Here is a 13,163-nt window from a genome sequence, read left to right as displayed (position 1 = left end):
GCTGTTTCGCTTACAACTCTCACCCACAATGCATTTCGTCTGACAGGAAGCGTTCAGAGACCGTTGGCGCGCTACTTCGAGTGTGACCTCGGTGTAAACAAAAGTTGACACAAGTAAAATTAGCGTGTATTTAAACTTGTAACACCACCGTAATGAAAGTGACAGTTTCGAAGTTTACATTAACGTAGACTAAAGGTCTCAGAAGGCGGAAACGGACCCTTCTCTGCTGCATGATGGAGAGTGTGCTCTCGGAAGATTTGTATCGAAATCCCCATCGGCTCTCCCACTGTGGAAAGACTATCTCATTTAACTGCAAACGGGCTCCGGGCACAAATGACAACGAAGGAAGCGAGTTAATATTCTGCAGTCTTTCATTTGAACGGGAAGGGAACACGTTTCTGAAGGCAGCTGACGGAGCGGCTGTCATCAGCAGGAAAAGATTAGCTCATGTGGATATTGTGAAATGTAAAAGCGTCACGGACGCTCAGAAGAGAGCCACGGCGCCATGTGTTTTAGTGATAAAGAAGAGTGAGAAAAGAAGCAGTTTTCAGTACAGTCTTCTCACACTGAGCTCTTCAAACCGACTGGAGCCCTGTGTGGAGTTTAAACTCCCTTATCAAATGAAGGGGGCTGTGTATATTCTCCAGGGTCCAACTGTGTTGTGGAGGCATGAAGGTGGTGTCCTTTATACATCCCCGCAGGCAGAAGGAGTGAGACAGGTTCCCATTCATTTCTCCCACTGTGTTGTAGGTGAACTCCCTCTCCATAAAGGACAGGTGTTTGTTCTCGGACTGCAAAAGCTTCCAGAAGAGTCCACTAGCCAAACCCTTGGCTATTTTGTTGAAGATGGACAAGTGTTTGATGGCAGTGTGATTTTACCTCATCTATACATTAGCATCACACAGTGCATCTTGGTGGTTGCGGCTGACAGAGTGGATGGTGTGCTTAAATGTGATGTAGTTGCAGCAACATCTAATCGGCAACTTGTTTATTTTGAGAATGGAGTAGTAAAAGATGTTTGTCAGTTACCCTTTGAGCAACCTGAAAATATTCAGGTAGTTAACACAGGAAGATATGGTTCTCTGTTTGCTGTATCCTTTTGTGAGGGGCATGTTTGCACCATATGGAAGGAAACTTTTCAGGTAGGTTTCATGATCTTTTTACAGTCCAAGTCTCTTGTCTACCCCTCATTGTGCTTTAAAAGTTTTAATAAAGTCTACTTTGTTAAACCATCTTCTCCAGATAGCTGCCCTCTGGTCAAGTGTCACCTCCATCCATGTGGATGACTTCCTGGGGTGTGGAACAGACCAGATGCTGCTGGTTTTTAAGGATCGAGTTATAGCATTGGAAGAATTCCTCATCACTGACCTTTGTGGTGTTTCATTTTCTGTAAGCATATTTTTCTTCTTATGAGTGATGTTCTTCTTCCTATTTCCACCAATTTCCCTTTCGGGGGCGTGGGGGGCAAATGTGACAAGCCGATCTATCTGTGATGGATAGGCACCAGCAACACACAACTTTTGATTGGATAAGCGTTTAAAAAATGTAATGAATGAATGGAAGACTTAATGTTTTAGTTTACAGGAGTTTTTAGTTTAGGAGTTTTAGGATTTTTTTTAAGTATGTCTAACTGAAAATACATGTTTCAGCATGGCCAGGACACTGAAGCATCAAAGACATCCCCTCCTCCACCAGAGAACTATCTCCTTACACTTAAAGCTTTGGAATCAAGACTGCAGGTGAGTCTTTATAACACATTAATAGAGTAGGTGTAGAAGCACTGCAGTAATATTTTTTGGGCTAATGGTCATACATTATATGGTCCAAAGTATTGGGTCAAATTGGCCTCTTAATTTTTGAATTCAGGGTTTTTCATTGCAACTGATTTCACTTGTGTATGAAATCAAGAACTCAGCCATGCAGTCTCCCTTTACAAACATGTGGGTGAATAAGGGGTGGTTCTAAAGGCCTCATAGAATGTGAGCAGGGTACTGTTATAGGATGCCACCATTGCAATAGGTCAATTTGTGAAATCTCTTCCCTAGTAGATATTCTACAATAAGCTATAAGAGCTAACTGTATTGCAAAATGTATTGCAACGTGGAAACATTTAGTGGGGTCGCCTATTGCTAAAATTTGCTGACTCAAAAACTTCAGAGCTCTACACCTCCTCTGGCATTAACACCAGTATAAACGCTGTGCACCGGGAGCTTCATGGCATGGGTTTCAAAGACCGAGCAGCTCCTGTAGGTGTAATGTGTAGATGGCCCAGTACTTTTTTCCATATGGTTTATGTATGTAATAGATTGCCTTCAGGGGTCACACAGTGGTGCAGTGACTAACAATGGCGCTTCACAGCAAGAAAATCCTGGGTTTGAAACCAGTTGCTGGCTCCCGCCTTTATGTATAGAGTCTGCTTGTTCTCACTGTGCCTGCATGGGTCCTCTCAAGGCCAGTGACATGCATTGTAGGCCAATTGGTGATTCTAAATTAGATGTTTGTGTGAATCCTAGTGAGAATGGTTGTCTGTCTCTATCATGTGTTAGCCCTGTGATGGACTGCTGATCTATCTGTCTTCACACCCAGTGACAGTTCGGATAGGCTCCAGCAATACATAACTGAATTGGATAACTGTTTAAGAAAATGAGCAAATTGATGAATGGAAGACTTTATGTTTTAGTTTAACCATACGAGAATGATGGTTACAGCATTCTATTTTATTTTTTTTCATCTGAGTTACTTCTGATGTGTTGTGTGATAAGTCAGTGTTGTCTAATGGTTTGTAACACTTGGATGTATTTCTATATGCATTTGTTATCTAGCAAAGTAGCAGTGACAAATTAAAGGAAAAAAATCAACATAAAGCCTCTTAATAAGGGGTTAGGTTCATCTGCCATCAGAACAGCTGCATTGCACCAATGCATTGATTCTTCAATTCTCTGAAACTTTACTGAAGGCATATACATACCATTCTTTAAAAATGAATTGGTGACTTTCATAATGGCGGTTCAGAGTGCTATTTCACATGCTAATCCCACTGTGTTTGCAAGAGCCATGTCATATGATTCAGATCATTTTTCATTATTAATGAACTGTTCAGTGAACCCTCAGGCCCTGTGGATGGAGGTCTTGTCACCCTGGAAGTGACCACCCCCACTTTGTACTGATTGTATTGATTTTCAGCAGTCTTTCCCTCCAAAGGGACTATTGGACTCAAGCTGTGTCAGCAAAATGCCCTTATAGCAAAACAGAGCAGCAAGATCTCGTCACTGTAGGGGTCAAGGGTTCAGGGTTTTCCTTTAATTTGTCGTCCTTTTATATCAAAATTGGAAAAATATTTTTTACACACAGTTTATTGTGATGCTAATTTGATTTAATCCATACTGGCAGTCACATTTGCTGCATAATTAAAGACCTGATGATGGTATTTGTATGAGATGTTGACCCCTCGTGAACCTAATTTAAGTTACTCACTGTGTGTTAAATTTATAATGTGCCCTGTCAATCAGATATGATTTGTAATTTAGAGTGGATTGACTGTGCTTCAAGAGCTTCAGAGAGAAGTGACAGTGAAGGAAAGCGTTCTACGGCAGTCGGTCAAAGCCCTTACTGATGTGGTCTCAGAAAGAGAGCCTGTTCTCACACAGCATGAGCAGGTACTACAGTAACAACACATCATGCATGCTTTGTTGAAGTGTATTGAGAGAGTAAATTGTTAAACTTAAGCTCGGCATACACTGTGCAATTTTTTTCAGTCACGTTATTCAGCTCCTGCTCAAACTGTACGATTGAATCGCAGGGGTTAGAAGTTTGTAGGTCACGATGCAGGGTCTCACATTATACGGCCCGATGCGACCTGAGTGCTCACACTGTGCGTCCATAACATGAAGCTTATAACACAAAATCTGTCTCTCGCTCTCCCTTTCTCTCCCTCTCTCTCCCCCTCTCTTTTAATATGATCTCCAGGAAGTTGAAGTGAACAAACTGTTGGCCTCTTAAATCGAACAAACACCCACAACAAATGCAGTGTATTCCCCAAAATAAATGTTTTTCAAAGAAAATTTTCAAATAATTTACATCCTTTTTTTTTCTTTTACCTGCATCATTGCATCTGAAGTCTGCTTTTTAAATAACATTCATAAAGTCCACTGTGTCTGTGCCTAAATGCCTGTTGTTCAAATTGAAACGTCTGACATAAAGTGCTATTGCTGTCAGTGCTGTCACACACTTGTCATTGCTGATTATAGTCTTTGCACTTTCCGTCTAGGAAGGGCTTATTGCTCTGTGGGACTCTGATGATGAGTCAAAGAACGAGGCCTTGGATGACAAGATTCACGACATCCCAGCGGTGTCTTCAAAACCTCGAATTGACAAGCTGTGGCATCGCACCACTGAGGGCCGAATGGTTGTGGGAGTGATACTAACTACTGACAGATCAGCGTAAACATGATTTCTTTGTTACATTTTTAAAAATTATTTGATGGACAAAGGTCCAAGGTTCTGAAACGCATTATCTAAACATTTAGTAGTGACGCCTCTGAAATCTTAATCTGCTTGATACCTTGTCACTCATAATCTGTTCGTGTGGTTGAGTGGATCCATGAGTGTAGGGTGAAGACAGAGGCAACAACAAACAACATGGCATTCTGTGCTTTAATCAAGTGACAAGAACCACAGTCCAGCTGTCAGACGGTATCATTGCTGTCTGATTAGATTTATCTGAACTTAAACAGTTGCTGTTTGCTGTGAAATAATGTGGAATAAATCACATTACTTTGCGCTCGATTAAATCAGTAAGAAACTCTAAACATAATCAGCACTAACTGGATAGAGATCCTTTTTTTGCCTCTTTGATTGCCCCTCACTACAAGGCAGATACAGGGTGACTAGGTGGTCACCATGGCAACAAGTTTTTAATATCTTTCCAACCTCCTTATGTGGGAACAAAAAGCTATCAGATTCCTCCATCCACCTGTTACCGATTTTTCATTTGAGAACATGTGAAGGAAAGCTACTTTCATGACGGTCTCAGGTGCCATTTAAGTCCCACACATTGCTGTTTTGATTGGTGTACTTGTACAGCTGATGTAATTTCACTGCCTGGAAATAATCAATTCACAAGCAGTCGCACATTCAATTCACAGACACACGCACACATCGTCTTTACTGTTATATCAATTTCCACTCTGAATAGCCACTATCTGTGTGATATCTGATTGTTAGTGATGTGCTATTTTTGTTCCAGACCAGTGACCAATGTGAGCTTATCCATCCTGACAGACACGGGCCAGTGCTCAAGGCCCGCAGTCATCCAGACCCAGAGCCAAGTGTTCTGGCTCCCTGCGGCCTGCTCCTCGCCATCATCACCCTCCTCCTCTTCCTTCTCTGCCTCCACATTCCCAGAGCCCCCAGCCAAAAAAAGCAAGCAGCACAACGCCATCAGCACCAATGATCTCAACGCATGCAGAGTGGCTGTGACTGCGGTGACCAAGCTGACACCTCTGTTGAACTCTGGCCGTGTCAAGTGCCATGTCATGCTCCATTACATCCAGACACCAGATGCTTTTTCCTTCATGAGCAACCAAAGACCAGTTGTGTTGCACTGTGGCCAAGTTGCTTTAGACATTCAGAACAATTTGCACACCGAGCTGCTTAAAACTCCCCAACTCATAGCAGGTAAAAGCACAAAGGTGTGCGACTTGTGATTTTACTCCTGACATGTAGATGTTAACAATTGTTTTGTTATTTTCTCCAGATGAGGTTAGAGAGGACTTCCTGAGTCTTTTAACTGTGCTGGATCACTGGGTCTTCCATATAGACTCTCCTGAATACAGCTTAGGTGACATAAATGGCTGGATTCAAAAAAGAGTGGGTTGTAAGAAGATAGAAGTGAGCCCTCAGTATCTACTATTAAATTCTTCAGGACCATCTGCTCTCATGCTGCTGAACTGGCATCAGATAACCCCTTTCCAGGGAGAGCTGCATGTCCATTCCAGGTAAATAAGTTTCTGATGGCTGATACCAGTAAGGCTGTATTTCTGACTTCTGAGATGTATAGTTACAATTGAATTATCAATTTGGAGATTGAAAGGAGTATTTCTTGTAAATCTTAGAATTTAAGGGTACCACATGGACCAAATAAACAAACAAGAAGAAAGAACATCTGTTACCCACAAGGATCTGTCCTATGCTATTACATTTAGTCTTTCTATTCTGCTATTCCTTATATTTTCTTTTCTAGTTATCCAAAGCTAGATATTACAACCTGTAATATCACTGCTCAGTGCACTGAGCCACTTCTACTAGGGATTGTCATGATGTATTAAATTTTATTTAAAGAAAAAGAAAGCATAGTTCTACGAGTAGAAGCCTCCACTGCTCAATTTATATTAACAGATTCAAAGCTGAAATAGCTTTGAAGTTGACTAAGATGTATGTCAGCATGATATACCACTGAATATCAAAGAGATTAAGATTCTCTGGAGAGCAGAGCACTTAAAATTACAAATCCCCAAAATAAACTCTGAACTAGCAGCTGGTTGTGAATCAGCTGACAAATGACAAAAAAAGATTTCAACAAACTTAACTTCTTTAAATGTATTGTGACATGAATTATGTAATAACTTGTGAAATGTCACCTTTTTTTTTTTTGTTCACATGCAGCCAGTTACAGATGTTCCAGTTCTTGGACTCTCTGCTGGCGTACCTCCCCGAGTCCTGTTCCATCCAGCCTCTCAAAGGTGCTGGAGGTAAGGGTGCATCTAAAATGTTTGCCTTAGCGCTGGAAAAAGAGCTGGTGTCTCTCAGAGAGTATGCCTCATTACTACTCTGCGAAGAAGATGAAGAGAAGCTAAAGGAGAAGTGCTTTGGATATAAAGAAACCGCTGATGCAGGTTCTGTAGAGGGGCTCCAGAAGTGTAGAGCGATGTGCCAGAGGGACTTGGAGAGGAGCAATATGAAGTTGAGCCCCCTGGTGGATGTAGGGCAGTATCGTAGGCTGATCCAAAGCATGTCGAAAATCCAACTTAATGGGGATTTGGCAGCACTCTTAGACATTCAGTTTTCTCCACTAATGTGCTGCAGTGGTTTTCATGGTTAAAAATCCCACCTCTAAGTAGCTCTTTATTTCTTTATTGTGTCTGGTGTAATGACTAAAAAGATACATTTTACCACAAATGAGAACCTAGCCGCTCTGCACAGCCTCTTTGTATTTATGCCTTTCTAGTGTCTATTGATAAAAGCCTCAGCCCATTTCAATTGGACCATGTGGGATTCTTAAAATGACACCTTTATGATGCAGCCCTCTGTTTAATTTATTTTTCTATTTATGTCCTTTTAGACTAATGTGTTCAAAAATGCCCTTTTATGTCTGTTGCTGCCTGCAGCCACATGCTAGACAGAGATCACTTTCATCCAGGAGTCAGAAACAGTTTGTGTTATGAATAAAGACACCACATGATGGTTTTGCGACGCTTTATGCTTCTCCTCACTGTTTCTCCTCACATAGTTGACTGAAAGCTTTTAGTGGTACTTTCCCCTCATGGTTCGGTTATTTTTGATGCGTAAGGATGTAAAGAAAAAGAAGTCCTTGGAAGATGTTTCTGCTGCGATGCTGCACAGCCTGTCAGTGCTGTAGTTACGATGCCATTCATTCAAGTAAACATCAAATCGTACTCAAAACGGCTCGATACTTAAGGCTTGTGACAGCTTGAATAGTAGCGTTGGCTAAAAGGGAGGGCAAGAGGTTATTTCCTCCCAGTGGAATTTAATTTAGTTTGTTCTGGGAGCTACTCCATCTGTATGTAGTACTTTTTTTTTTTTTTTACACCTTTATTTTCTCTGCTTCATCGCGTTAAATGCTACCGCAGGATTCATTGTCACAGAATGGGAACATAATTACTTAAAGTGGGCCTATTGTGAACATTTTTGTAACCAGACGAGATTGGCAGGATTCACAGTTCGCAATAATGCTTGTTTAAGATAAGATAAGATAAGATAGAACTTTATTAATCCCTCGGGTGGGTTCCTCTGGGAAATTCGACTTCCAAAAAAAAGCACAGCAACGACCGAAGTTACAGTTACAGAATTGTTATATATATATATATACACACACACACACACACACACACACACACACACACACACACACACACACACACACATATATAATACAGAGACAAATATAAATAAAATATACAAAGGGGATAAATAGAATAAATAGGAATAAAAAATAAAAATACAAGTGAATTGCACATTTCAAGTATTGAGTCTATTGCACTGTTGACTATTTACAAAAAGTATTGCACAAGGTATTGTACAGTGAGGTGAAGAGGCACTACAGCTTAGTTGTTCCCCCCTCCTTTGTCCTCCTGTTTCCTGTTTCCTGTTTCCTGTTTCCCCTCCCTCTCCCCTCCAGAGAGGAGTTAAACTGTCTTATACTGGACATTTCTTTATAAGGCAACTCTCCCCTTCAAGCCATTATGTGAGCTTGTGCCTTAAATTATAATATTAAGAGCTTCCCTCTATCTTTAACATCATACAGAGAGAGAGAGAAAAGAGTCTGAGCGTTTAGCTTTTTAAAAAGGTTTAACCACTGTAAGCACAGTATACAGAAAATAAGGACAAGCATAATGTATCACATTTAAAAGATTCAGATTATGAGGGATTCTTTATGTCCTACCATTTGATGGTAAGACTGCTGTGAGCTAATGAATTGTTAATTGAAAATCCTTTATTTTGTTATTTTATGGTACAAAATAATCCTTGAACTTCAGCTGCTATGCAGGCTGATCATACACACCGGCACGTAGTCTCTCACATACAGAAGGAAGCCCATCCCCTTTTGTCTGTGATATAAACACCTCTGTCACTTCTAGCCCCGAAGAAAAACTTTGAATCCTCTACAGTAAATAACACCAGTAAATGGCTGGAGGGAAACGGATCCACATGTGGAAAGGAAAATTCAATTGTTTTGGTATTCCCTTAGAGCCCTGAGTGCTGCCACACAAATAAAAAACATGGTTTGTCGTCCTATTATTTCCTGTCAAATTCTATTTACTGTGAGTGGTACAGGACCTCTGCAGGGTTTCTGGCCTCCTCCTCCTCCTCACCTTAATCAGAAAATTTTCTGCTGTTATCAAACTTATCAGGCAAGGGGAAAACAAAATGTATGCGACCCATCTTGAGGCAATTTGCAGACAAATTGATAACGAACAGATTCCTACATTATCTGACACCTGTGCCGACGCCTCCCACCTACAGCGATTTTAGCGTGGAAGCCAGTTTCTACCAAAATTAATTAAGAAAATTAACCTTTTTCTTTCTTTCTTTCTTTTTTTTTTTTTTTTTTGAACGTTACTTGGAATTGAAATGCCATCATTTTGCTATCTAATTAGAATAATTTTCATGCTTGATTCCATATCTAATCTTTGTAATCCTATTTAAATGTTTTACACTCTGCGCTCAAAGTCAGCACATTTTTTTAAAATCTGAATTTTGAAAGTATTTTTGTGGATAATAATAAGCAATAACATAAAGATACCGTTGCACTGGAAAGCATTATTAAGCTCAGGTGAGTTTATATCTGCCACAACTATATATAACAAATAAGGATATGCCATTTGTTTACATCTGAATTACAGCTGACGTGATCCCCATGATGAATGATGCTTTTAACCATGCTTATACTGGCCCTCTGAGACGAAGGCACTGATTTTATGTTTGCAGTCGACTTATTGATCCGGGGTCACAGGGCTTTTTCTCTGGTAGATTCTGGAACTCACTTGATCAGCCAAACGGTATGGAAGGGCATTGATTATCTACAACATAATGCATCGTGCACACACACACACACACACACACACACACAGACAGGCTATATCATTCTGTATCCAGTGAGCTCCCATGTGAAATGACACTCAATTTCAAAGAGGGAGAATTCTCATGAGTTAGCAACATTTGCATTTATTGTTTCCATATTTAAAATATTTAACCTACAAACAGTCTTTTTTTGGAACATCTCACCACAGATAATTAGAGATTTCTAAAACCAGTTGCAGTTAACAGTATTTGTTGAGGTTGCACCTTTTGCATACAAATTGCTGACATAGCAGGCCCATTGTTGTTAAGCCCTTAGGCCTAATATTACAGTCTTTATAGGGTTTTCATGCTTTAGAATGGTCCACCAGGGGTGACTATCATGGCCAGTTTACAGTAATAAAACTGATTAAATAAACATAGTCACAATGCTGTAGATTTTCCTTTTCGTCTCTTTCTTATATCTCTTTCTGCATAAAAACATTAAATGATGCTAAAGAGAGGAATAATACTGAATTTATATCATGTGAACATCATCTGGCCACTTTTTGTTAGCTTTTTGTTCAATACTATGTTTCCCTAAGATAAGCAATTGAAAGGAATATAGTTGATGTCATGTTATTATTTTTTTATAGAAACAGTTTGCAGTGTCAGTTCATACACACTGGAGAGAAAAGACTACAGATCAATAGCAGTTTGTCACATCTCCCATTGATCCAATTTCGCATTTAAAATAGTGGACACCGCATATGCAACAAAGTCTTCACAAAACCATCCCTGTTTGTAGTTTAAGTGTAATCTGAGCATCATGTAAGCATAATCCTCTGAAGAAACCCTGAAACTCATTCCGCCTTACCAGAATATAGTAGAAATTGTGTTTGTGATTTAATGCAGTATTTATATCCAGGCTTAAGAGGCACCATTGGTGAAACCAGGCACAAGTGTTCTTAAGTTCATTAATTTCCTGCTTTCCTCTAAGTGGCCATATCAACACCGGTGCAGTTACTATGGCAACCTTCATGTAATGCCTCTCAGACCTCACAAACCAGCCTCAGTAAACCTTGCGGATGATGGAAAGTTCTTTCCTCTTATAAATTATAAGCTTCAAATAATTTTTCTTTCATAAATCGTTCTACTGAACTTGATCGCACGAGGGCTGTTTCATCCTTGCATATTCAAACAGCAGTAACACTGGGCAGTGGTGTAGAGCTCTGGCAGTGTAATGGCTGGTGTTTCCAAGTGCGGATTAGTATCGCTGATTAGTTTATAATCCCTGTGTTTTAAGCACTAAAAAGCAGTTGGATGATTCATGTGACCTTCTCAATAAACCCACCACAGCCCATGTATTCTGCACTAAATAAAAAACAGGGTTGAATGGATGCTAGCGCTGTCAACAGAATGGCAATTACTAACATTATTGGACACCTAATATATTAGTATGCTCTTGTGAAAAAGAGTGTGCACACATTTTTACTTGTAAAGTTTTGCATAACAGAGCATATTTTTTAAATAACCACAGTAACCACAACATCAGATGAATAACAACATGTCATATCATACTGTCTTTTTTTATTTAATAAAACTTAAGACAAAATCCAGAAACTGTGTGAAAAATTACAGTACATGCTTACTGTTCCATTGAATTTAAGAGGGTAAGTAGCAGACTGATCATCAGTAAGTGTGAGCACATCTATAAAAGCAGATTTTTTGGCAGTTTGCTGGTCTGGAACATTTAGATGTGTGTTAACATGGAAGAAAGATACCAATGCCAATGAGGAGGAACACGAGCAATGAACCTAGAGAAAGAGTTGATGCTGCCCATCAATCGGAGGAGGTTTATGAAACATTTTCTAGGCAATTTATGTCTGTTATTCTGTCTGTTATTCTATTGCGCGAAAGTGGAAAGTTGCCAATCATCGCAGGAGTGGACATCCCAGCTAACTGCAAGGTCAGATCATACAATGAGAGAGAGATTGCAACAAACACAAGAGCTGCATCTCAGACAATAATGCACAGTGCCAAGTTTGGCGATAACCAAACACAGCATATCAGCAGAAACACCTCATACCAGCTGTAAAGCACAGTGGTGGAAAAGTGCTAATTTCGGCTGGTTTACAGCCACAGCACCTGGATCAGTGTGTCCACTATGAACTCCTCTATGTAGCAAAGTATTCTAGAGTCAAAATGAGGCCATCTGTTTGACAGGTACAGCTTGGCTGAAGCTGCGTCATACAATAGGAGAATAATCCTGAGCATGGCGGCAAACCAACAAAAGAATGCCTAAATGAAAAAGAATCAATGTGCCACAATGGCCCAGTCTAAGCCCAGACCTCAACATGATTGAAATGCTGTGGCAGCACATTAAGAGCGTAGTGCATAATTTAGTGGCCACAAACCTCAATGAACTGAAGCAATTTTGTAAAAAAGAGTAAACCAAAATTTCCCCAAATTAATACTTCGAGTTGCTGCTGAAAAGGGTTCTATAACCTCCTGAACCCCAGTGCTTCTCCATTTTCTCTCAGTTTTTTTAAAATAAATAATCGCAGTGCTTATCTGAGGTGGTGTTTTAATAATCTTAAACCTGGGAAATACAAGATAGTTGGGTTTTTTTCATTTTTTTTTGTCCTGATACACAAAACCTTCACGACTGTATATCCATCTGTACATATAGGACTAGGGTAGTGGTTGCATTTGTTTGAGCACAAATGCTGTAACAACAGGTGTAAACCATCTAACGGACATATTTGTTTGTAAACAATAAATACATTTAGGTATATAATTGCCGTTTTATGCCTCTGGAGCCGTGCCAGTATTTTCCCTTCAGCTAGTAGGCACGCACCAGCTGATGGAATCTCTGTATTACAGTGTGAAGTCCATTATCATGCATTAATGGAAACCTACTGTCAGATCATATCTATGTCACCTCAGGCCACCCAGTGATCCATGCCATGTGTCATCACCCTGACTTATCAGCTTGGCAAAGAGAAGTGGCAGTGTTTTCATTTTCTTAGATCTGCAACCGAGCACAAAAAAGTATTTTTGCGTGTTTGTGCCGTTTTTTTTTTAAGGCATCCATCTTTTATTGTTGTAGAAGAAAGCAATGCAAACTATACTCTCATCAACAAATGGATGAAAATGTCAATTCAGAGGACTGGTCACTTATTTATAAATGACAGGAGACGCAGAAATAAAGTAAATATGGTGCACGGTCAATTTTATTGATGTACAGACCAATAAATAACCTTTTTTCATGAATAGCATTCAAGAAAAGAGTTTGTCACCACAGTATATAAGGAGTGCAAGGGTCATTAGCTGCTTTGTACCATTACTGTTATGCAGATCTGTCC

General features: G+C 39.9%; 1 protein-coding gene across 4 annotated transcripts in view; it reads left to right on the top strand.

Moving 5' to 3' along the window:
• The first annotated feature begins 38 nt into the window (after positions 1 to 38).
• fancb (FA complementation group B) overlaps positions 39 to 13,163 on the top strand; it is a 28,265-nt gene continuing 15,140 nt past the window's right edge. The window contains exons 1-8 of one of the 4 annotated variants that reach the window (XM_080903617.1): positions 39 to 1,142; positions 1,243 to 1,389; positions 1,650 to 1,739; positions 3,528 to 3,656; positions 4,268 to 4,440; positions 5,246 to 5,676; positions 5,756 to 5,996; positions 6,664 to 6,749. In XM_080903617.1, the coding sequence (XP_080759743.1) occupies positions 231 to 1,142; positions 1,243 to 1,389; positions 1,650 to 1,739; positions 3,528 to 3,656; positions 4,268 to 4,440; positions 5,246 to 5,676; positions 5,756 to 5,996; positions 6,664 to 6,749 (2,209 nt within the window). In that variant the 5' untranslated portion in view covers positions 39 to 230. Of the gene's footprint in view, positions 1,143 to 1,242; positions 1,390 to 1,649; positions 1,740 to 3,527; positions 3,657 to 4,267; positions 4,441 to 5,245; positions 5,677 to 5,755; positions 5,997 to 6,663; positions 7,177 to 13,163 lie in introns of those variants that run through there. The other 3 variants (XM_080903618.1, XM_080903619.1, XM_080903616.1) reach the window with 3 other exon arrangements.

The sequence above is a fragment of the Rhamphochromis sp. 'chilingali' genome, assembly GCF_963969265.1.
Source record: "Rhamphochromis sp. 'chilingali' genome assembly, chromosome: 14".
In the NCBI taxonomy this organism is placed as follows: Eukaryota; Metazoa; Chordata; class Actinopteri; order Cichliformes; family Cichlidae; genus Rhamphochromis; species Rhamphochromis sp. 'chilingali'.
The sequence above is the reverse complement of the archived record's forward strand: the minus strand, read 5'-3'. Positions and strand labels throughout refer to the sequence as shown.